Source organism: Protomyctophum bolini (genome assembly GCF_963924005.1).
Source record: "Protomyctophum bolini genome assembly, chromosome: 5".
NCBI lineage: Eukaryota > Metazoa > Chordata > Actinopteri > Myctophiformes > Myctophidae > Protomyctophum > Protomyctophum bolini.
This window is the reverse complement of record NC_137866.1, coordinates 41,589,270-41,615,749: the sequence shown is the minus strand read 5'-3', so window position 1 is coordinate 41,615,749 and position 26,480 is coordinate 41,589,270. Positions and strand designations below refer to the sequence as shown.

The window sequence follows — 26,480 nt, the reverse complement described above, 5'->3', positions numbered from 1 at the left end:
AGAAGGCAATTGACCTTTTTACCGATAAAAACTGTTAACTGGTTAAATGTTAACTGGTTAAAACTGTTAAATGTGTGCAGTCACTTTAAAAGTGTAATTTTGTTTACCTGGTTGGCAGGTATCAATGCACTTTTAGAGCAACATGGATGATTACATTTATTTCTTGATCGCCTCTTGTCTTTGATTGTTTTATCATGACATCATACAGTAGGCCGCTATGCTCGATAACAGCCTTGATAAGGCCAAAGCTTATTGATAACGGATACTCAATAAGCTCAACACTCAATAAGATTCTTTCGGGTATCGGTTATCGAGCTCCATCCCTAATGATCAAGGGAGGCATTCATTTACAAAAGGTTACAGTAGAATATATATAATAGTTTTCTGCCGGACAGCAACGAACTATGCCATTAGTATGATCTATGAAGTATGAACTATGAAGTATGAACTATGCCATTAGTATGCACAATCACACATACGTGGCAATCCTGTGCTTCTACAGACTGCCGGTCGTGCCTGTTCATACCACTTCATAATGTCACGTGCAAAAAGCTGAATGCATGAAATCGAATCCTTCAGTTGTATGAGAGACAGCGCCGCTCACTAACCCGCGGCCCTTCACCCTAAAACAAATAGATACACACGCACGCACGCACGCACGCACACACACACACACACACACACACACACACACACACACACACACACACACACACACACACACACACACACACACACACACACACACACACACACACACACACACACACACACACACACACACACACACACACACACACACACACACACACACACAGCTGGTAATACCTCCTCACACGTAGATGCTCAAATCCCTCTTCCTCTGTAGTATACAGCTTAAAAAGTATCTGCGAACCAGCCATAATTCTCTCCACCACACAGTCTTATTTCCGCCGCTCAAACACTCCCCGCCACACCCCCTCCCCTCCCATCTCCTCCCCTCCCCTCCCATCTCCTCCCCTCCCCTCCCCTCATCACCACCTCCGTCGGTGTGATGCACAGCTATGGGATTACAAAACGCCTGCTATCAGACCAGGAGGGAGATATATCTGCCCGTCTCTTTTCTGCCTGACATTACGTCGGCGGCGGTTGGAACTGATGAAACGATATGCTACTGTACTGTACGAGTAAGGAGCGCTCCGCAATATCCCACTAATCTCTCCCTATATCGAATTCAGCTGGGGGTAAAAAGTGGGGAATGGCAATGCGCTGAAAACGGAGCATCAACTAGAATACAAGGGTGTCACGCTACAATAGTTTTTTTCCCCTCTCTCTCGGGGTACGTGGTAGTTGTAGTAATTGTAGTTCCACCACCCCCCCCCCCGCTTGAAGCCTTGGGGAGAATCACACATATGATCTAATCTTATAACGTAACACCTGCGTTTTGCTTCCTGCTCAAGGCCTGTGGTTCATGCTGTTTTACACTTGTACAGCTCTGCCTAAAAGGTCAAAAGCTGACCTGAGATCAGATTCTAAAAATGTCTTCTACATCCTGATGTTTTCTGAAAAAGCTATGTTTCTATGTTGCTATGTGGGGGTCCTTGACATGACACAGTTTGAGAACCACTGAGCTAGACATTCTAATTGTAGGGATGTGTGTTTGTGTGTGTGTTATTGTATACGTCAATTAACCGATAACCGATAGCTAACTGCTCCCCAAACTGCTATGGTCCAATCACAGCTAAGCATAACATGGGTTAGACAAACCAACCAAAGTGTGTATGTGTGTGTGTGTGTGTGTGTGTGTGTGTGTGTGTGTGTGTGTGTGTGTGTGTGTGTGTGTGTGTGTGTGTGTGTGTGTGTGTGTGTGTGTGTGTGTACGCGTGCATGCAGCAGGGTGTCTAGTGGGCCCCGTCGTTGCGGCCATGCTCACACTGAAGATGTCATGCTGGGAACGGAGGGAACATGCAAGCAGAAGACCCACTGTGATTAAGGCTGTGCTCCGTCCTGCACTGGGCCTTCAGCATGCACTGGGCCCTGTACAAACCATGCACTGGTCCCTGTACAAACCATGCACTGGGCCCTGTACAAACCATGCACTGGTCCCTGTACAAACCATGCACTGGTCCCTGTACAAACCATGCACTGGTCCCTGTACAAACCATGCACTGGGCCCTGTACAAACCATGCACTGGTCCCTGTACAAACCATGCACTGGTCCCTGTACAAACCATGCACTGGGCCCTGTACAAACCATGCACTGGTCCCTGTACAAACCATGCACTGGTCCCTGTACAAACCATGCACTGGGCCCTGTACAAACCATGCACTGGTCCCTGTACAAACCATGCACTGGGCCCTGTACAAACCATGCACTGGGCCCTGTACAAACCATGCACTGGTCCCTGTACAAACCATGCACTGGTCCCTGTACAAACCATGCACTGGGCCCTGTACAAACCATGCACTGGTCCCTGTACAAACCATGCACTGGTCCCTGTACAAACCATGCACTGGTCCCTGTACAAACCATGCACTGGGCCCTGTACAAACCATGCACTGGGCCCTGTACAAACCATGCACTGGACCTTCAGCATGCACTGGGCCCTGTACAAACCATGCTCAAACAAAATGTGCGATATGCATTACAACACATTATTGGTTCACTGCCCACCACCGCAGAGACTAGGGCTGTGATTCTGAAAGTGGGACTCTAAGGGGGGGTCGGCAGCAAAAAGATAATAATATAGCATCAAAACATTATCCATATACAGTTGTTTGAAATAGCATGTCTATATATGCTACTTAAAAGAAAATACATATGAATTTGTGGGACCTTGACATGAAATAGTTAGAACCACTGGACTTCAATTCGTCCGTGCTGTGGTCTGGCTTGGACGCGTTGTGTCCCTGTTCAGGAAGTCAGGTAGTAAGGGTGACCTCTGTCGCTGCTCCATCAACTATCAACTCCTGCACGGCTGGTCAGGGCAACCATTTAGTAGGGAACAGAACTGAGAGGAATAGAGTTTTCCTCTGCGGGCATTACGTTCCCTGATGAAACTCATTGTCATGTGAATCGGATGAGACACACGCTCGCCTACGCCCTCCTATATTTCACGTCAAGCCTTCTTCAGCGTGTATATGCATGACACCAAAATGCGTGTCTGTCCATGCTGTATGAAGTACCAGAAGGACTACAGAGTGCTGGCTATTTCTTTCTTACTAGGTTTCTGAATTGTCCACAGCCCTCCTTTGAGACACGGAACGAGTAGACAGAAACGTGGTGCTATCTTACGTATAATGAACATTAGTGAGAACCAATATGAAGATAGATTGAAAATGGGTGAAGCGCTTCAATACTTTAAGACAAATGAACCAGCTCATTTGTCTTAAAGGGCCACTTCGCCCATTTCGAGCTGACACACAGGTCTGCACTGACCACCGTACTGACTCACAGTGTACAGAAAGTCATAGTCAGCACTCACCTTATCTAAAGCAAACAAGCATTTAGGCACAAATCGAACAAGTTGCGCTACTGACAGACCTTTGAACACTGCAAACTGTAGAAATAGAAATACGAAGCCTATCTTTTCGATACAGATGCAGGACACTCATCATGTACATTGATTTGTACGTAATTGTACGCGTTAAAACATCCAATTCGTCACTCAGGCAGTTTGTTGGCCGTGAAATGCAGGAACATTGTCAGCCTAGTAGACAGAAAGAGGCCACATTGAAATGCAGAGCGTTAATGTAAACCCTCAAAGTGTAAACATGGGGCCCATGGGCATGTTTGCCGGTCTTTTTCTTTTTTAGACTTTCAGAGTTAAAGCACCTACCGGTATATATATTATAGACTTTACTGTGCGACAATCCTCAGCAACGTTTATCCCTTTAAAACTGTGTGCAAAGGTAACCAAATGGCTTACCGGTCCATTTGGTTACATTTGGCACAAGGTTAAAAGGTTAAATGAACACCGAGGATTTTACAGTGTTCTGTGCTGCGTATTGAGTGTTCTTGTACCATATTGAAGCACTTCCAAACTCTATTGCAGATTACTCTCGCTGGAAAAAACACACGCCTGTCAGGAATGAGGTCAACGGTTGTTCTAACAACCGTTTTGCAATTGTGGGACTTCAAATTAACTTCCAGGCGAGCAGATCCTTTGATGTGTTTTGATGTTGGAAGCGTGACACGTGCGGCACATATGAAACACAGACAATGCCCACACACGACTCTATCAAAACTGTGTATCTGTTAAAAAGCTCTGTGAATCATGTTGAAATGCAACCAAAGCACAGCCTACATCTTAAAACACCGCCAGTCACACATGATCACAAACACAAAGATAGGCATGTGCATATACACGCACACACAATTAACCAGAGAGACTTACAATAAGCAAGGTATACAGGTACTGTACAGTACATCAAACTCAGATAGACAGTGTAAGTGCCTCAGTAAACTAGGAACAGTAAACCAAGACCCACAGTAGTAGCATCAGTCTAAACAATACATCAAAATAATTAGCAGCTGTACAGTACACTGAAACTAGGATGCCAGGTGCGCGCGCACACACACACACACACGCACACGCACACACACACACACACACACACACACACACAATCCTCTCTCTTCCCATTTCTCACAGTATTGGACAGAATATAAATAACAGAACTAACGGCAGTGAAAAGTACAGCACAAAACCCTCACATCCTCTCATGTACAGGCTAATTCATAATTCATCGTATGACAGGTCCCCTGCTGAAAATCAGCTATTCTCTGTGAGCAACACTGTCATATTATGACAAAGTATAAATAAAGCTTTACTCTAGAAACAAGACAGGGTCTAATAAGGGCATAGCTTCCATGTGGATCTGTCATATTGATACCGTGGTGAGGTACGTTTGTTTTAAAAAGTTGTTAAAAAACGTATAAATCAGAAACCATATGGCCCTATTCAGTAACTGTGATAGTACACATGCAGCCAGAAATAGACCCTAGACATGTCTGATTTGGTTCAATTTGTAAAAAGTTGTCAAAAACGGTATTTATTTATTTATTAACTTTCAAACACTAACAAATGAAATAGCATTTAATACCGTTTAGAAAAGCTGTCAAAAACACATTCATATGGATGGTTATTGTATTAAAATAATAGCAGTGAAAGATGATATGAAAAATGTATTTTGTTTAATTGAAAAAAGTTCCATAGTATGACTTAAAATCATTGTTTGGTTGTGACTTACCATCTGGTGGACTGCACAATGGTTTTTATAATAACAGTAGTAAATAATAACAGGAAATGCATCCAACTGTGTGTTTGTTCATTGTTCTGTGGTGACTTCCCATCTGGTGGAATCCACTTTTTTACAGAAAGACTAGTAACTAAAAAACGACCAATAAACAGAACATTCATCCAACTGTCTGTGTTTTATATTGATTGGAAAACACTTTAACTGCTGCATTTATAAATAACAACAGTAACCTCTCCCCACGCTTCACTGAAGAACTGTATACAAGCACACAATAAATGTTTACTATGTCCTTTAACAAGCCGGTCCAAATGACCTTAAATATTATCAAGGGCCCGCCTATACTATCGCCTATATGCCTACTATCACCCCTGTGGTAGTAAGTCATTTGGATGGGATTTATCTCCCCAAAATCAGGTTTTTGCAACAAACTGTAAAATGTTTCGCATTTGTGAGCCCCCTATGGATGAAAATTGAATTGTTGGTTCTGTGTTGATGCCATCACCCTCGACGTGTGATTCCAATTTGGGTTCATGATTTGTGGATTTTTTTTGTAAAATAGGTCCCTTCCACTAACTTCGGAAGCCGATTCGTGTACAGATTTTTTGGGATTTGGACATTTAAAATGGCGGACGATCTATCCCGACGCAAATGGGTGTGGCCTATATGGGGAGTTGACCCAGAATAAATTTAGATTTTACGATCTACGGTTCAAGAGGTATAAGGAGAATCTTAAAATGGGCTGTTATTGTTATAGCGCCACCATGTGGCCGACTGATGTAATTCTTATGAACTTCACCTCAAAGTTTTGTAATTCTCTGAGAAAAATATACTTGAATGTGAGTTTTCACATTTTCCCACTCGAGCCAATGGGAAAAATAAATTCACTAATAAATTAATATCAATGAAACTATACAACATATCTCATATAATATGAAGCCAGCCATATTTGACATATGGCTAAAGTGCGTACCGCCACAACCGTGGGTAAGTAAGTAGCGTGCCAAACTTTGGGGTCACTGTAGAAAAGATTATAGTAATAAAGTGTGACAATTACTATAGCCCTGTCAGGGCAACCACACTAATAATATTTTGTTTGTCATAGACTATGCAATGATGAGTCCTGGGTTATGTTATTGTCCAAGGTCAAGTCTCTGTTTTATCATCATGTGACAAGACAGAATTACTTTCCATTAACTTTCCATTAACGAGAGAGCCAGAAAGGAGGGGGGGGGGGGGGGGGGGGGGGGTATCAGCCTATGGACCTAGAGCCTATAAACAGTTTATTTGCCAGCATGCGGTTATATGTGGAAGGTAATGTCCTACATGTAATGTTGGTTTTAAAAGTGCACTGGTTTTAACCACTTAAACCCTCGATTCCTAGTAAAACAGACCTGAGTTACAACTGTGAGCTTGAAATGCATTGTTTTCCCTGCGACTTGGGGGCTTGTTGGGAGCTTGTAGATCTGCTATTTTTGGCAAACGTTCCCCCCGGAATAGAGATGCTGCGGTTCAAGTGGTTCAGCTGACAGTAATCAAGCATTTTTTGTTTATCATAACGTGCGTTTTGGAGTTTTGGAGTCCACTCCACACACACACACACACACACACACAATCTCTGTACTCTTCATAATAGCATGCACTGAGGCCCATCCTAAATAGCCCGCACTGGGGCCCGCCGAACTACGTTATGCCACAGAACGGAACCGCTTCAATTAAAGCTGTAATTCGTGTGAGAGACCAGGTGAGTCAGTGGGATACAACAGCAGTGACATCACAGATGTTTGTGGGGAGGAATTAAATGGCATGACAACTAAATTGGGAAGGAGGACCATAGAGTTCTAATGGATAGAGGGAGGACCATAGAGTTCTAATGGATAGAGGGAGGACCATAGAGTTCTAATGGATAGAGGGAGGACCATAGAGTTCTAATGGATAGAGGGAGGACCATAGAGTTCTAATGGATAGAGGGAGGACCATAGAGTTCTAATGGATAGAGGGAGGACCGAAGGAGGACCATAGAGTTCTAATGGATAGAGGGAGGACCGAAGGAGGACCATAGAGTTATAATGGATAGAGGGAGGACGATAGAGTTCTAAAGGATAGAGGGAGGACCGAAGGAGGACCATAGAGTTATAATGGATAGAGGGAGGACCATAGAGTTATAATGGATAGAGGGAGGACCATAGAGTTATAATGGATAGAGGGAGGACCGAAGGAGGACCATAGAGTTCTAATGGATAGAGGGAGGACCGAAGGAGGACCATAGAGTTATAATGGATAGAGGGAGGACCATAGAGTTCTAAAGGATAGAGGGAGGACCATAGAGTTATAATGGATAGAGGGAGGACCATAGAGTTATAATGGATAGAGAGAGGACCATAGAGTTCTAATGGATAGAGGGAGGACCATAGAGTTCTAATGGATAGAGGGAGGACCATAGAGTTCTAATGGATAGAGGGAGGACCATAGAGTTCTAATGGATAGAGGGAGGACCGAAGGAGGACCATAGAGTTCTAATGGATAGAGGGAGGACCGAAGGAGGACCATAGAGTTATAATGGATAGAGGGAGGACCATAGAGTTCTAAAGGATAGAGGGAGGACCGAAGGAGGACCATAGAGTTATAATGGATAGAGGGAGGACCATAGAGTTATAATGGATAGAGGGAGGACCATAGAGTTATAATGGATAGAGGGAGGACCGAAGGAGGACCATAGAGTTCTAATGGATAGAGGGAGGACCGAAGGAGGACCATAGAGTTATAATGGATAGAGGGAGGACCATAGAGTTCTAAAGGATAGAGGGAGGACCATAGAGTTATAATGGATAGAGGGAGGACCATAGAGTTATAATGGATAGAGAGAGGACCATAGAGTTCTAATGGATAGAGGGAGGACCATAGAGTTCTAATGGATAGAGGGAGGACCATAGAGTTCTAATGGATAGAGGGAGGACCATAGAGTTCTAATGGATAGAGGGAGGACCATAGAGTTCTAATGGATAGAGGGAGGACCATAGAGTTCTAATGGATAGAGGGAGGACCATAGAGTTCTAATGGATAGAGGGAGGACCATAGAGTTCTAATGGATAGAGGGAGGACCATAGAGTTCTAATGGATAGAGGGAGGACCATAGAGTTCTAATGGATAGAGGGAGGACCATAGAGTTATAATGGATAGAGGGAGGACCATAGAGTTATAATGGATAGAGGGAGGACCATAGAGTTCTAATGGATAGAGGGAGGACCATAGAGTTCTAATGGATAGAGGGAGGACCATAGAGTTCTAATGGATAGAGGGAGGACCATAGAGTTATAATGGATAGAGGGAGGACCATAGAGTTATAATGGATAGAGGGAGGACCATAGAGTTCTAATGGATAGAGGGAGGACCATAGAGTTATAATGGATAGAGGGAGGACCATAGAGTTCTAATGGATAGAGGGAGGACCGAAGGAGGACCATAGAGTTCTAATGGATAGAGGGAGGACCATAGAGTTATAATGGATAGAGGGAGGACCATAGAGTTATAATGGATAGAGGGAGGACCATAGAGTTATAATGGATAGAGGGAGGACCGAAGGAGGACCATAGAGTTCTAATGGATAGAGGGAGGACCATAGAGTTATAATGGATAGAGGGAGGACCGAAGGAGGACCATAGAGTTATAATGGATAGAGGGAGGACCATAGAGTTATAATGGATAGAGGGAGGACCGAAGGAAGACCATAGAGTTATAATGGATAGAGGGAGGACCATAGAGTTATAATGGATAGAGGGAGGACCATAGAGTTATAATGGATAGAGGGAGGACCATAGAGTTCTAATGGATAGAGGGAGGACCATAGAGTTCTAATGGATAGAGGGAGGACCATAGAGTTATAATGGATAGAGGGAGGACCATAGAGTTCTAATGGATAGAGGGAGGACCATAGAGTTATAATGGATAGAGGGAGGACCATAGAGTTCTAATGGATAGAGGGAGGACCATAGAGTTATAATGGATAGAGGGAGGACCGAAGCGACAGCCTGCCCCCCCCCTGCTATTCATTTCAATAGAAGTTGCTCAGTGGCATTTTGACATTTTGAAGCACCCGAAAGACTGCCGGAAGTACCATTATAACTCAATGGCTCGAGCGAGCGTAAGTTAAGCTCCGGACCTGAAACTTTAGGTCCGGGCTGATGCACGTTAACGCACATGCATGACGTCACTGAACATCCGTCCACCTCCATGAACGGGCTGCAGTTCCACTTTTCACCAGTAGGTAGTGGCAGCTTCAACGTTGGATAGCCTTACTGGGGGCTTGGGAAGGACAAGGGGTAAAAAAAACCGAATACAAAACAATTGATTGTGTTTCCGCAGGTTAGATCAAAGGAACTAACGTATATAGTATACTTTAAAGTTCCTATTTGTGTTTTGCCAATTATTTCAGGGCACAATTATTTGTAATACCCTCGTCGCCCACTGGCCCACCTCGTGTACTGTAGATCTGCTATTTTGAAAAGATTTGAAAAACTTCTGCATAACGACTACTTTCTACTTTTGGTATAATTTAAGAACATTTTTATGCCAATACTTTTGTACTTTTACTTAAGTACAATATGTGAGTACTTTTTCCACCACTGGTTACGGAATGCACGTTCACCTCTCGAGAGTGGTGCGTGCGTGCGTGCGTGCGTGCGCGCGTGCATGCATGCGTGTTGCATGCAGCCTTTAGGCAAACATGAAGTGAAGCAGTATAGGCAGCATAATGGCTGTGATTGTGCTGGAAGAAGGAAGGCCATTCCCTGGTAATCAATACAGGCTCTGACTGCAGCACTGGTGTTATTACTAAAAGAGCCTGGAGATAACTATAGGGAGGGATTTTAAAGAGAGAGAGAGAGAAAAACCATTGGCCATAATGAAGATCATAAAGAGGCTGAATTATTAATACAGTGCAATGGAGTGGACTGACGCAGATCTGTTTCCTGTACTCGGATATCATCAAATCAAGAAACCGGAGGAAGAGGAGGAGGCATTGCGGGGAAGCAGCACAAACCCAGGGACCAAACCGACCAACGCCAGACAAGGATTCTCTCAGGCCAGGTTTCAGTGGTATTAGTGCCATCATGGGAGCAGCAGAGAGAGATTTACACTTCACCATGACCCCCCCTCCCTCCCTCACCCCTGACCCCGTGCACCCCCCTGTCCAAACATCCACTCATCAACAGCTGCTGTGATTCGCTGTGATTCACTCATCGGTGCAGACGGAGGAGAGAGAGAGGGAGGGGGGTGGGGCTGACTATAGAGGGTCTGCAGGTGGAGGAGGAGAGGGGAGGGGAGAGAGATAGAGAGACAGAGAGAGAGACAGTGAGAGAGAGAGAGACTAGCTGGGGGAGAATAAGTCTAGAGCCGTGAAGAGACAATAAAAAAGAAGGGAGACTTGGGTGTTTGAACTCAATCAGGCAGCCTTGAGCCTGGTGGTGCAGAGAGGTCGTAACTCTGCTATTGCACTGCTCCAGGACTCTGCCTCGGGAAATACTGCAACTATACGGCATCTACAGGTTGATAGTGTAAATATACTGCAACTACAGGTTAATACTGTAAATGTACTGCAACTACAGGTTAATAGTGGGTTGTCCCGATTGGATCAGGTGATCAGAAATCGGGCGCCGATCACGTCGTTTTCAAATGATCGGAATCGGATCGGGAGCCAAATAACGTGACCGGGACATCCCTAGTTAATACTACAAGTATAGTATACAGATATACGGTTGTCCAGAGCCACAGATCCAACCACTGTGCCCATATTATGGTCATGAAACATACATACATACATAATGTATTGGTCGGACCGGACAGTACTAGTAAGTGTGAGGGCCGCGTACCGGCAGTGGCCCCAAATCCAGTACTGTAAATACACAGCACATAATGGGTTGATATACCGTAAACAAGATCAAAGACTAGTACTAGTAGTGCACAATCCAACCTCTTGAAAGCAGTGAACTGAGATCAAAGATTTTAAAAAAAGTCGACATAACATATATTTACAGTTTAATACCGTAATCCTCAGGGTAGAAGCTCAATACTTGCTCCTTCCGACATAGGGAAAAAAAAACTTTTGGACGAGCTTCTGAACTGTCAGCATATCTGGGGATGCACCAGCATCCGGAAAACCTACCCCTTACGGGTAGAGATGGAAAACCTACCCCTTACGGGTAGAGATGGACGACCCTGAACATTTTGGCAGATATCCAATTATTTCCATCCTTGCTCTCCCTCCGTGCATGACTGAAGCTGAACAGTGATTGAAAATGTTAAAATTGTTGTCACTTTCTGAATCTTTTCCATTCCGTGTTTTCCATTCCGAGCTAATTGAACACAATAGTGTTTTTACACCGATACAATGTGGCTGGCACATAATTAATGAATGCATCATCTTACTGCAGGTGTGACCTATTGGGAATCATTTGTCTAATATAATTAGCCACCTTGTCAAACCCGGAGAGTCGGTAGACTGAGCGTTTACCGCACAACTCAAATGAAGTGCATCTTTTCAGGATTCAAATTAAAAAGCAGCAAAAGTTGCAGATCTACAAGCTCAAATCGAGCTCAGAGATGTAGTACTTTTGATGCGTTCGTGTGACGCTGTCAAGTATGCTGCTAAATGCACGAAGAAAAAAAAGACAAAAAGTTAGAATAATCGAGATAAGAGGTTTCTGCCAGACACCAACAATATGATTGTGCATGCTGTCTTACGGCTCCATAGGGCTCAGGGTTCACACATTCAACACTCAGGAAACAGTACATCCAGTCAGTCAGTGAGTGCAGTGCAGTGCAGTGCAGTGCAGTGCAGTGCAGTGCAGTGCAGTGCAGTGCAGTGCAGTGCATCCAGTCAGTCAGTCAGTCAGTGCAGTACATCCAGTCAGTCAGTCAGTGCAGTACATCCAGTCAGTCAGTCAGTCAGTGCAGTGCATCCAGTCAGTCAGTCAGTCAGTGCAGGGCAAGTCTTCACAGACTCCTTTCGTACTCCTTTCCCAGTTGGCCCACAGACAGCCAGCTGCGCACACGCCTCCTCCTCCGCATCACTTCGCTCCATTCCTCCTCCGCCAGTAAATCGCATCAAGGCAAATTACCCCATGTCACCATATAAGCCACCATCCTGCCTTCCCATTGGCCTGCCATCGCTGCCCCACTTTTCTCGCTCGCTTCGCCACAAGACGCAGTTTTGCACGCACACACACACACACACACACACACACACACACACACGCTACTCACAGCCCCCCCCCCCCCCCCCCAGAAGGAACAGAGCACATTTCACACTAAATGACATGTTTAACAGCGGAACTTCGTCATACAAGAGTGTATGGAAAATAGCAGGCTTTAATTTTTTAGTTTTTAATTTTACCTTTTTTTTTAGGAATGGTTTCATACAACATTTCTGCCCAACAGCAATGATGACTCACTAATCACTTCTGTCTTCAGTGCTGACAGACACTAACAAGAGATATGTCACGAAAAGGGAACAGTTCTTTTTGATGTCCCCCCCAAGATTCCGAAAAACTGCTGCATGGACAGAGAACGGGATTGGCAGGAGATATGACCAGATGATGGCTGGAAGGTGGGAGATAACTGTGTGTAAGATAAATGCATGATTACAACACATGAAGGAGGCAAAAAGAAAGGGAGGAGGGGAGAAGGAAGAGAGACAGAAAGACAGAAAGACAGAGAGCGAGCCAGAGAGACAGACAGATGCAAAGCAGAGAAGTGTGGAGTATGCATGAGACAGACATGGGCGAGGATAGTGAAAGAGAAGAGAAAGAGTGAAAAGAGACAACAAACCTAAATCCCTACAGTGGACTACAGAGTGGGAGAGATAGTGAGGGGATTTATACACATGTCACTCACACGCAATCAAATCCACTGTTGATTTAAAATGGACAAACTTGGCTGACTGTCAAGCTAAATTCCATTGTTCTGATACAATATCGTTATTGTTCTGATTAGGTTTGGGATCCTTTAGGATTTTAACCATTCCGGTTCCTTAACGATTCTCTCTTAACGGTACGATTCCTTAACGGTTCCCTTTAATGATCCCTATATGTAAAAAAGAAAAAAAAAATCTATATAATTTTGACCTTCATTAAATGTTTTAATAAAAAACAACTTCAATCAAACATTTCATACGTATTGCACACATTATTGCAGTGGTTTTCAAAGTGAGGTCCAGGGACGCTCTAGTTTACTCAGGAGGGGGGCAGGGGGGTTCCAAATGGACCCTTACAGGTCTATAACTCTGAGAGTGTACAAATAGAACCAAATGGACTCTTACACCGGGGCTCCACCGGGCGCATCAGCGTCGCGTCTCCGTCACCATCAGGGAATGTTCCCTTTTTAATCAATGAAGGGTGGCTCCACTGCCTCCACTGCGTTGCGTTGCGTGACTGCATTAAAATTGCCCCGGTTCGTTTTTTGACGCACGTGACGGAGACGCAACGTGCCCGGTGGAGCCTCGCCGTTATGGTGGTAGTTTAAATCATAACATTTGAGAACTACTGGTATTGTAATTGTATAGCAGACATGAAGTCCACACCAGCTCTGATAGTGTGATAACCCGGTTCCTTCTAAATGTGATGGAGCACCTGTCAGGCACCTGTCAGTGGCACCTGTCAGCGGGGAGTGTTGGGCAGGAGGAGTAGGAAGGAGCCTCCGCATACTCCCGGTGGGGGCTCCTCACTGGCAGCTGAATCAGCAGGATCCAACTCAGTTGGGTGTTGTATCCTGTGTGTGTGCGCGTGTGTGTGCGTGCGTGCGTGCGTACGTGCGTGTGTGTGTTTGTGCGTGCGTGTGTGTGGGGAATTGATTGGCACAGCGCCTCAAAAGGGGAGAAAAGTCTTCAAACTGCGAAGCGATGATGATGAGGCACTTCGACGTGGTGAAGATTTCTTTTAAGACGGAGCGTGTGTGAAAATGAGTGGGACAGATGGGGATTTTATGGGACACAGTATAACATTCACTGTTAATTTAATTAGGGTGGCCGCAGCTGAGTGGGTAGTGGCTTGAGAGGCCATCTGGGAATCAGAAGGTCAGCGCTGTGCTGTATAAATACTAATACACAAATACCACCAAATCATTAACACTAGGGATTTTACTGTACTTTAGGGGTGCTAAGCGATCTATAAGCGATCTATAAGCGTTGTGAGCTTGTCACGGCTGTGACACCGTTTAAGTGCGGTATCAAATAGGGCTTAAGTGGTTAATCAATTTTGTTGATACAGTAAATCTGTATCTGTCGGGGTGGAGACCTCATGTCCAAAGCTGATACTTTTCAGGATTAAAAAAAGTTCCGAGCTTGTATAATCTGCAACTTTGGATACTCTGGTGCAGGGGTTTTCAAACAGGGACCACCACCCTGACCAAGAATCAACCTGGGGACCACTGTTGTGTTCGTTGGCATGGGATATGGGCTAAGATTACTAGTGCTAGTTCGTAAAACACTTGCTAGCTACTGTATGCAATGCATCCCATGTCTATACATACCACTGTTTCTCAACGGATAGTCCACGGACTACTAGTGGTCCATGGCATAATAGGCATGCAGGTGGTCCCTGGGGAAATGTTTTAAAATATAGATAAAATACCTTTGTTAAATGTATTAAATTATGTTATAAAAAGATTGAAAATCTAAATCATGACCGTTAAGGTCTCGATTTCAGTCATTTCACGATACGTGCAACAAATTATATCAAATTCAGACAATTATAAGAAATGAATTGATTATCCGATTAATCGAAAAAGGCGATATACGGTAGAATGATCGCCAAGAAAATAATGGAGAGTAAGTAGACTATACTTGGTCACAGTGACTGTTGAAGAAGTCAGCAGAAAAACAGTGAGCCGAGCATTCATTCATCTTCATCACGTTGATGAGTGTCTTCCTCCCTCTGTGGAGTCCAGGACCCTCTCTAAATTCAAGGACCACCCAGAGCGCTGCCAGACTTAACCCATTCTGACCTGAGATCAGATTCATACGAGGTTTCCACTGGACACACACTGGTTCTGATTAACCCATTCTGACCTGAGATCAGATTCTAAAAATGTCAGTCGTTCTTCGATTTTTCAAAAAATAGCAGACCTACAAGCTCGTAGCACGCCACTCGGTGGCGCGCTATGAGCTTGTAGATCTGCTATTTTTTCAATAGCTAAAGCATGACATGATGCTAACACAAAAATGGGTTCCCGTTCAGAATGGGTTAATGAGCTCTTGTGCGGGGAGTAAATCTGATATACAAGCAGCCACGCACGCGTGCGCACACAGACACACACACACACACACACACACACCCCTACCTGCCGGCGCTGACTCATCTGTCACCAGTAGCGTCTTGTTAAGGCTTTCAAATAATTCTCAGAGGAAATAGATATTCTTTGAATGATTCTCAACCATTTTTCATTTCAAGGACTCCCAGTTACTATAGTTTGAAATGGATCACATCAGAGGACGCCCATTTGATACAATTCTCCTCTCAGGGACCACGGTCTACCTTGTGAGCTGTGAGTTCCTCCGTTTTCATTTAACTATGAGAGAATACAAATGGAATGATCCAACAAGCAACCGCCACCCCAAATAACAGGTCATAACAGCCTTGTGTAGTAAACCGACCTGGTTGGGATCTGTACTCAGAAGAGCACCCTTTATTTGTAGTTATATCTGCAATTGACACACACACACACACACACACACACACACACACACACACACACACACACACACACACACACACACACACACACACACACACACACACACACACACACACACACACACACACACACACACACACACACACACACACACACACACACACACACACACACACACACACACACACACACACACACACACACACACACACACACTATCCGCAATGTTGCAAGGAGTTGCACTGGTGCGATTGACCTGAAAACTGTTTTGTTGCAAGGAGTTGCGACTAGTTGCATTGGTGCGGTTTGGGCTTTAAAGGGGAACAAGGTATGTTTGCCCTGGCTGTTGTCCTCACCTGTTGTAGAAGGCATATTTTACAATCAAAGGGCAAAGCTGATTTTATTAGGGGGGGGGTGAGTGCATTCCTGCACAGTGACATACTCTGTGTTAACTCTGAATGTAAAGGTTACACCTTAGGCTATGCAAAAGGTTGCAGGCAGCTTATCAAAGGTAACATGGAACATGTCATTTACATTACATTGCAGTCATGTGTCTACTACACATACTGTAGCAGAGAAAAAAGAAAATCCCTCAAATGGAAAGTCTGCATTGAATGATGTTACATTATTTACCTACTTGTAAGTCAGTCGGACACTTCCGTTGAGATAAACCCTTTATTGCAACGGTATTGCATCGGATGTAGCTCTGCTGCTGTGATACTGTATAGATTAATCATGGGCGCAGTTTGAACTTGACCCTCAGGGGGGGGGGGGGGGACAAATCAGGAAGGAATCGCTTCCTGATTTTTATTTTATTATTTTTTACAATGCCCTAACCCCTAAAAATGAGTTATTTATTTAGGTAGTGCAGCAGCAGCAGTCACACACACACACACACACACACACACACACACACACACACACACACACACACACACACACACACACACACACACACACACACACACACACACACACACACACACACACACACACACACACACACACACACACACACACACACACACAGTTATTACACAAACCTGAAAATAACATCTGACCGCTTTATGGGGCATAATAACTTAAAGATCCACAGATATTAAACATGACATATAGTGAAGGCCTAAACGGTACAGTATACTACAGCAGGAGGTTGGGGGAAGTGGATGGAGTTATCAGTTTTATCCTGCAGTAGAGGTGCCGGTGAGCTCAGCTGAGCGTGTAGAGTAGCAGAGAGTGAGGAGGCATTCTGCTTCAAAGGACCACCTACGTAGATGGAACCATTAGGATTTAGGGTGTATACGTGCTACTGTAGATGGGACTATCTGCCTGTCTGGACTATCGTGACGCTTGATGTTTTTAAACTCTCATAGAATTACTTTAACTCTTCAAGCCTAGATCAGACCATATAGTATCCTTGACGAGACTAACCCGTTTTAAGGCAAAATCACCAAGAACAGCCGATCTACAAGCTCACAATGCGCCACGGATGCGTTGCGTTCTGAGATTGTAGCTCAGCTATTTCTGTCATGAGTGACACTGTCGTACGCTGAGAGAAGCATGGCAGCGATCCGACTACAATAACTATACCTTAAGCACCTGCAAAAACCGCAGAGTAAGGCACAGGGTATAAAATACTTATAATTGCTTAATTGCGATCAATCGTGCGATTAAATAGATAAATCATGAGATTAATCACAATTAAAATATTTAATCGTTGGGACAGCACTAATTCTTTTCTATAACAGTTACTTGTCAACTCAAATGTCATGATCGTGAGAGCCAATATTGACTGCCCTTTTCCTCCCAGACAATTACTACACATGTACGAGCCAGCCAAAGCCAAAACAAAGCTAGCCGAAGCAAATCTTGGGAGACGCTATAGTAATATCCCGTCACCACCTCTCTCAACTTACACACCCACCAGCCTACAATATGTGATGAACAAAGTCAAGGACACTGACACTGTGACACATAATGTCGCTCAGGTCGCTTTGCACTTTGCAGAGGCAGTGCAGCCTCTGGAGCTCATAATTATATTTACATTAGATGCTGATAAGCAGAAGTACTCGCATGTTTTACTTAGAACACAGACGTTGAAAATTGTCAAACCATCACTAACGGTGGGTATATTTTACCCGATATAATACATTCCATAAAAAAATATTTCTCATCAAATTGATATTAGAGCGCAACAATGCATGGTGAATTGAGGTACTCTTCTCCTGGTCGCGTCACGTCAAGTTTCGAGCTTGTGGATCTGTTATGTGTTTGTGTGAAGCTGTACTACAGTATGATCAACTATAGGGCATTCATTTACAAAAAATAGAATAATAAAAACACAAAAAGTTAAAATAATAGTATTTCTGCCCGACAGCGACAATAGCACAGTTTTATTTAATCTTGACATGAGTGGAGAATAAACTAGGCATGTCGTGCCTGGTTCAAATCCCAGGTAGGGTAGTTACGGATTGAAGCTTTTTAAATGACTCTACGCTGTGTGCGGCTGGTCTGGTCCTAACAGTGCATCACAGACAACATTTCTCTTCTCGGTGCAGACTGCAGCCTGCAGGCTCCTTTAGGGGCAGCCCATCCGTTGGTCTGCTCCTTGTCTGATAATTAGGCTATAACTCTGAACTGCTTTGGGTGGTGCACAGTGAGCACCATTAATATCGGCAAGACGGTAGACCCATGAGCATGCAGATTTGTACTGTACCGCCGACATCAATTACGCTGCTTTCTGTTCAACTTCATTCTACATAATGCCTTCTAAAGCAGTTCTTCTCAAACTCTTTGGTGCCTTAAGGACAAGCACATTGATATGTATATGCTGTGGACCCCGCATTCTGAAACTGTTTGGTGCCTTAAGGACAACCACATTGATATGTACTGTATATGCTGCGGACCCCGCAGTCTGAAACTGTTTGGTGCCTTAAGGACAACCACATTGATATGTATCTATGCTGTGGACCCCGTAGTCTGAAACTGTTTGGTGCCACTGACCTCAAGAAGAGAAGGTTCCTGTACCGTTAAAAAAAAAAAAGCTAAATTATTCAATTTCAAGATTTTCAAAAATGCAAGATAGTAAATGTACAATTGCATACATGCTATTTGTGAATAGCCAACACTACAATCTAAATTGACACAGATTCCTGGTTTTAACGGGTTAAAGATCTACCCTTAGCAGCAGAATCACTATGACTATAGTGATACAACAATCAGATCCGTTATAAAGCACATGACACTGTAACAAAGTTACAAAGTATGTTTTTAAGCATCCATTTTGGGTACAATAGTACAAATGTATAAATTAATAACACTGGGGAGTTTTACTGTGTACATAACAATGGGAACAGTCACGGAAACACAGCCAAATCAGACACACTCTCTCTTCTCTTGTAGAGCAATAAAGTCGCTAAGGCGTGTTTTCGGCTTGCATTTTATTGCTCTGTAAAAGTGAGAGAGGATGACGATAATGTATAAGCCCAGGTGGAGGAGCAGCACGCCCGAGAGAGTTTGACAGAGCGAGACAGAGATGCACAGACAATGGAAGGAGAGAGAGAGAGAGAGAGAGAGAGAGAGAGAGAGAGTAAGCGGGTAAAGTAACAGATAAAAAGATAGATGAACTGCAGTAACAGTTACTCCCTTCGGGTGTGTTTGTGCTGCTGGCATATTATATCTAGCAGCTGCTCAGTGCTCTGTGTACCGGTCTGCGAGTTGATTGGACGTCCTCGCAGACACATCAAACTCAAATTGCACTTACACGTCGCTGTCGGGGAATATTTCAACTTTTTCTTTTTTTTCCCCTGTAAATGCCCCATGAAAGTAAAAGTGGCTAAGTTTGTATATGTTTCGGGCCGCTATGTTGCCCTCACACCTACAGTATACGCCGTGCTGCCGATACAACCAATATGTCTGAGTCAGAGTGTCGGGGCTTTGCCAGAGTACCCGTCTGTCTTAGTGTCTGTGTCCCTTTTGTGCCCATATATGGAGATCTCTGTATCCGTCAGTCCATGTCCTTTTTATGTATGGAGATCCCAGATGTCTTCAGTATAGGATCATTATATTGGCATATACTGTATAGTGCCCATATATGGAGCTGTCTGATTTGTTTACAGCTGTTGCCATGACTACCCATTGAGGTTTAGGCGACACTGTTAGACAAACAGTTTGGGACATACATGGTTTCCACCAGACACAGCAACGCAGTGAAGCACCTTGACATTCGTTCAGCTTTGATCACAGCAGCACTGTCTGCTCCACTATCGAGTGTCTCACCTGGAGGCTCTGATCTGGAATTGATATGTCAGGAGCATAGCGTTGCTGTCGCGTCAGCAAACCCTGTATGTCCAAAACACTGTTCCGTTTTTTATTATCATTTGAAAAACTATTTTAAAATAGTGGAAAATAGCCAATCTACCAGCTCACAAGCGAGCTTCTAGATATTTTACACTTATTTTGTGTGACACTTACATGTATGATGAATTAGGGTGTTAATTTACTGTACGAAAAAACGTAAAAAGTTGAAACGAGGAGATATGAGGATTCTGCTTTACAGCTAACGATAAACCAGGCTTACGTGCGTGACCTCCGGCAAAAACAACCGGCCTTTCAACTTCCAAAGCACCTCGTTAACCCGTTTCTTCCCGGTCTGCTGCAATTATTGAAAGTTCTAAAGAATGACATCACCCGCCATGATACTTTTAGACACACTGACCGGATTAAAGTGGTTTGAACCAAAGACATCACCACAAAACCAACATTTTATTTGCCCTATTACTAGGGCACTTAAGCAAGGTTATAATAGTTTGGGATTTTTCATTATAGGTTAGTTTTTTATTTGCAAGTCCTTTTCCAAATAGCAATAGTGAAGCACTGATAAAACTGTTGCGCCTTTTCTTCCAAATAGCAATAGACAATCTTTTGTTATATGCTACACTTTAAGTATAAATTAAAAAATAATTGTGTACTTCAGGACGGCCAGTCAGTCATTTTCTATGGGGGACCATCATATTCGGTTAAGACATTTAACTCCGAGAGGCAGGAAGCGAATATTCGCAATGTAACAGGTGCGACTCACTAATTATCATGCTAGTTGTGTGGGCTCCCCCAAGCCCACCGGCTTCCCCGCTCCTCTGGCCGCGACCACGCGACAGACTGTATCAAATATGAATGACTGACTATGTAAACGATACAGAGACACCTCCCCAACAATATGAATGACTGACTATGTAAACGATACAGAGACACCTCCCTGACAATATGAATGACTGACTATGTAAACGATACAGAGACACCTCCCCAACAATATGAATGACTGACTATGTAAACGATACAGAGACACCTCCCTAACAATATGAATGACTGACTATGTAAACGATACAGAGACACCTCCCTGACAATATGAATGACTGACTATGTAAACGATACAGAGACACCTCCCCAACAATATGAATGACTGACTATGTAAACGATACAGAGACACCTCCCTAACAATATGAATGACTGACTATGTAAACGATACAGAGACACCTCCCCAACAATATGAATGACTGACTATGTAAACGATACAGAGACACCTCCCCAACAATATCGCAGAGACAGTTTGTTTATTTTTGGACCACAATTATTTCATGAGACGATTCTAAGATGACCTCATGTTATTCTCCATAGAGAAAAACTTCTGTGAACCAGGGGATGAGAGAGTGACATCAGGTCTTCGGCACTCTATAATAAATACTAATAGTTTAATGCTTTACAAACAGATCAACCAGCATTGCCACTTCAGCATTGCCTGCCATGCAGCAGATTCACTTTCTTCTCTCTCCGCTCGCGCTGTCATCGTAATCGCGTAACAGGTCCCGCGAATGTTTGATCATCAGCAGAGTTTTAATTTCCGTTATTTTTTTTATTGCACCCGAACCGGAGTGTTATGAGTGCGTAGAGCACACAGTTGTAATCAATTTATATTAAAATACAGTAGGCGTCAAAAGGCGATCTCGGCACAGAGGATATTTGGACCAGGAGGCGTCAAAATACCTATACCTTAGAGCTGTTGTGTTAAAAAATCATTAACATGGTGAAGTACAACTTGATGACATCATCAAGATGTACTTCACCATGTTAATGATTTTTTTTCAGACCTCCAGTTCTAGGCAACACAGAATGGGGGGACCTTTTTATTATTTCCAGCTCTAAGGTATATTAATGACATAGTAAAATGTTAAAAATGTGTGGTATTCCCCTTTAACAGTTATGGAGAGACAAGGTTTCTGCCCAACAGCAGCTAAACAGCTTAGTCAGCACCGCAGCACTGGTCGTACAGACAGACAGACAGGCGGACATAATCATCCTTAGGGTCCCTTCACTAGCAGGGCTGAAAAACCGAATCGACTAATTGTTAACGATACATTATTTATGACAGCAAGAGCAACCCCAAAGGACAGCAATAAGTCAGAAACGTTATATATGAGCACGTTCACGGTTACACATTGCACTGTAATGCTGTCAATGGGCTTACACAAATCATCTCTGGAACAAATGTCATGACACAGCATACTGGAAGACATGACACAGCAACTCACAAATGGCATATTAATATGCTCTTTCCTCCCTCCCGCTCTAATATGCCCCCCCCACACACACACACACACACACACACACACACACACACACACACACACACACACACCACTGGGTGCTAGCCTCACACAACAACAGTGGCGTGTCAGAGGAGAATTATTACCCATACGATGTGGATAGTTGCACTCTCCTCTGATATTATGTGGAGGAGAAACCAAACAGAAGCTCCAGTAAAGTCTCATAAAAATCAGTGTTTGTCTCCCCGTCTAACTCATCCACCATCCATTCCAAGGAACATGATGAAAATGCAGAGTATGCCGGTCTATAATCGAAAGAGACAGCAAAGCCAATTCACCACTGTGTGTGTGTGTGTGTGTGTGTGTGTGTGGCATTCATTTTGCTGCCCAACAGCAACAAAATCCTAATTCATACTGAACTAAGCTGAAGAACCAGTATAGAGGGTGTGTGTGTGTGTGTGTGTGTGTGTGTGTGTGTGTGTGTGTGTGTGTGTGTGTGTGTGTGTGTGTGTGTGTGTGTGTGTGTGCGTGCATGTGTGTGCACATATTCTCGGGGCAATGCATTCAAAATTTGTTCCATACAATCAGAAGCCTTCTTCTAAGCAGCACAATGCAGACTTTGCCAAAAGCAACATACTATAATGAGGATAAGGGCAAAATGCAAACTTAACAATGTCCATTATTTTAAGTGTTCTTTTTATACAAAATAATTTGCAATTCAAATAAGCACAGTAAAAGATTTTGGAGAGAGCAAAAAAACAAAACAACCGAGAGGCAATTTTTTTTTTTTTGCAGTCGACTGAAAATAAGCACGTAATTGTCTCAACTTTGTCAGATTTGTCGGGGGTATGCCGAAAGTACTGTGTTGTCGGCTGATTGGTAATTAGGGTTGATTATTATGATAATGCATCCGAGATGACTGAGCATAAACAACAACACCCCGCGGTCGCAGAGCAGCACCGGAAAACAATATTAGCCCTCAATCAATCCCCCCGTGGCTTCCAGTGGAACCATCCATCCAGCCCATTAGCTCCTATGTGTGCTGGAGAATCCATTCCTCACATGGGGGGAGAGACCACTGAGCGCCATTCCGCTTCCGACTGAAATGTTACCCAGACAAACCTTACTATGGAAACATCCAAGGCAAGCACGGCTATTTCTTTTAACCACATGAACCGAATTCTGAGGTGAAACACACAGTGGAAATAGCTGATCTCTACAAACTCACATGGGTGAGGTTGCACTGTATGTAGAGCAACAGTTTTCAGAAGATTTGGAGTAGAAAATCTAGTATTGAGCCCTGAGCAGTCAACTGAATATAGAGTGCAGAAGTCCTGCCGTCACTCCCGAGTCCCTCTACCCTAGGGTAGGGTCACAGATTTAATTTTTACCATAGAAATTCCGCATAGATAAATCTTAAGATTGTGTCATATAAGAAATGTGTTCCAAAAATAAACAAATCACCCCAGTGACAGGTATATGTGACTCTGTGTTTTTCATGATTTGTTACATCGGTGTTTAGAGAAAAAGTTGATGCTTCATATCCATAATGAGTAAAGTGTTTATTTTTGGAACACACTTCTTATAATTATGACACAATGCGGAATTTCTATGGGGAAAATAATCTGTGAGCCAGGGGCACAGCGCCCTCTAGCAGCAGTAATGTCAGACTTCGATGCACTAAAAAGGCTTAAGATTTAAGTGGTTAATTGTGGTACAGTATGTTCCCAGTTTGAAGCTGATTTTTGTGGTGAAGATAATATGCTTATAGCCGGATTTGTATTTAGTAGTAAAAAAAAGTGTCCCGCATCGTACAACAGTAGAGTAGCCTACAGCTCCAGCACAATGGAGGAATGGCAGCTTCATCTCATCAGGGCGACAGGCAGCACTGCGTTCCGTAACTTTTTCTTAACAGTTTTAATGCCGTGATTAAACAATCGTTTTCCCAGATCTCTCTGCCATGCTTTCACTGACCTTTGAAGAGCCACTGCGCCGACCGCCGAGTTGCTTGTCATGAAAATCCACTTTTAAAAACGGTGTAATCGCTTGTCGTAAGTGTTCAACAGACGATGACAGGCGTGATGCCGGTCATCGTAACGCGTCACATATCCCACTCTGTCCCGTGGAAAGCCTGTGTTACTTAAAACGTATTAAAAACGCAGATTAAACAGTGAAAACATAACTCGGGTAACTCACGAACGGGAGGGAATTAAGTGTTCTACAGTCAATTAACTTGTGTAACTCTTGTTCGGGAGTCAAAGTGGTAACTACCTGAGTCTGAGAGATTGTGCCAAAATTCCTGCTGTGCTGAGCAAGGACAGAAAAGGTGTTTATTATTAATACGCAGCAGTGTTGTTTTTGGCAGCATTTTAGTTTTAGTCACTACTCTTGAATAGCTTTCATTTAGTTTCAGTCACATCACTGAGCACCAGCAAAACAACAACAAGTCACAAATGAACTCCTGGGCAATAAAACCTCAGAGCGATACGACGAAAGCCTCAGACACACACACATAACTCCTGGGATTCGAACCTGGGTCCCCTGCATGGAATTCCAACATCTTAACCACTAGCCTAATGGGCCTTGGCCAGGAGAGATATTAGGCTTTCTGTCACCAGGCACTGGCAGAGGCTCTGAGCCACTACTGCTACTGTACATGTGTGCGAGTGCGTGTAAAATGGTGAGAACGTCTTACTGTACCCAGAGGAGGCGGACTTCCACTTGCGGCAGGGAAAGCCTCTCCTGCAGGCCGCGGCAGACACCAGGCTCCCAGGGTTCTCCGGAGGGGTGACTTCGATTGGCAGAGATGCATGTCTCCTGAAAAACAGGAAATCACAATCAGTCACAGGTTTAGTGTTTGTCCGAGAGGATAGAGATAGAGTGAGAAAAGGGGGGGAAAAAAAGATACTGTAGAAACAACATCAATGAAACAAATAAAGATATATACAGGTAATGTAATGGCAGGTATACATGATGTTTAGAACTGAATAGCCAACGCTAAAATCTGAGTTTCCCAGAGACTGAGACTACAACATCTAACTATAAATGCGCCACATGTCTCTCTGTGTGTGTGTGTGTGTGTGTGTGTGTGTGTGTGTGTGTGTGTGTGTGTGTGTGTGTGTGCGGTTGTAATGCACGTAACTTGAGAACCGTTTGCCCCACCGACTCGACACAAACGTTCCACACCACCACAGGGTGCAGTGCCCGGCCTTGAGTCGGTGGCTTACACCATTTGTCCAGAAATACCACAAAAGGCTCTGGTCAGGCTCTGCCAGTGGACCTAATGAGCCAAAGTCCCCTCACCTGTGCAATTCCCAGCCTCTGCTTCAGCCAAATGATTGCCATGGCAACCCCACACCTGCCATTTGTGTCATGGGTGGCAGAATGATAAACCCAAAATGCAGAGTCACAGGAAACAGTGTTGAATTCAAGGTATTTAATAAATGAAATAGGCAAAAGTCTTACACTGAAGTTGATACTCAGCAGGAATCCAGGCAATAATCTCACACATGAGTAGAATGCAGGAACACAGGACAAAAACTCACACTTGAGTAGAAACGCAGTAAACAGGAATAAATCTCATCCTTGAGTAGACATAGGAAACAGGAATATATCTCACTCAGTAGTCAGGAACCAAACAGAAAATGACATGGTAGTCAAACAGGAACATGCACCGACGACATCAAACTATGAACTGACAACAGTGTCTTGCAATGAGCCCAGTTATCTAGTGAGCAGGTAAATTGTCCAAGTGTTCACAGGTGGGCTGACGAGGGAGTTGGAGACAGGTGAGTGCAGGGACTGAGTGAGTGGAAGGGAAAAATGGGAGTGGCCAGGGCTGACATGGTCTGAGGAGGGACAGATCCTAACAATTTGATTACGGTACTTAACCAGTCCACCTCTCAGTTTCACAGGCAGACAGACAGATACACAGATCTCCATGTGGGACACAGACAG

At 43.8% G+C, this 26,480-nt stretch overlaps 1 protein-coding gene across 3 annotated transcripts in view; it reads right to left on the bottom strand.

Annotated features, from left to right (window-relative positions):
• Positions 1 to 26,480, bottom strand: part of LOC308316020 (IQ motif and SEC7 domain-containing protein 1-like) — a 192,208-nt gene that overhangs the window by 104,921 nt on the left and 60,807 nt on the right. For all 3 annotated transcript variants that reach the window (XM_080764344.1, XM_080764343.1, XM_080764338.1), the window contains exon 3: positions 25,224 to 25,340. In XM_080764344.1, the coding sequence (XP_080620470.1) occupies positions 25,224 to 25,340 (117 nt within the window). The remainder of the gene's footprint in view (positions 1 to 25,223; positions 25,341 to 26,480) is intronic.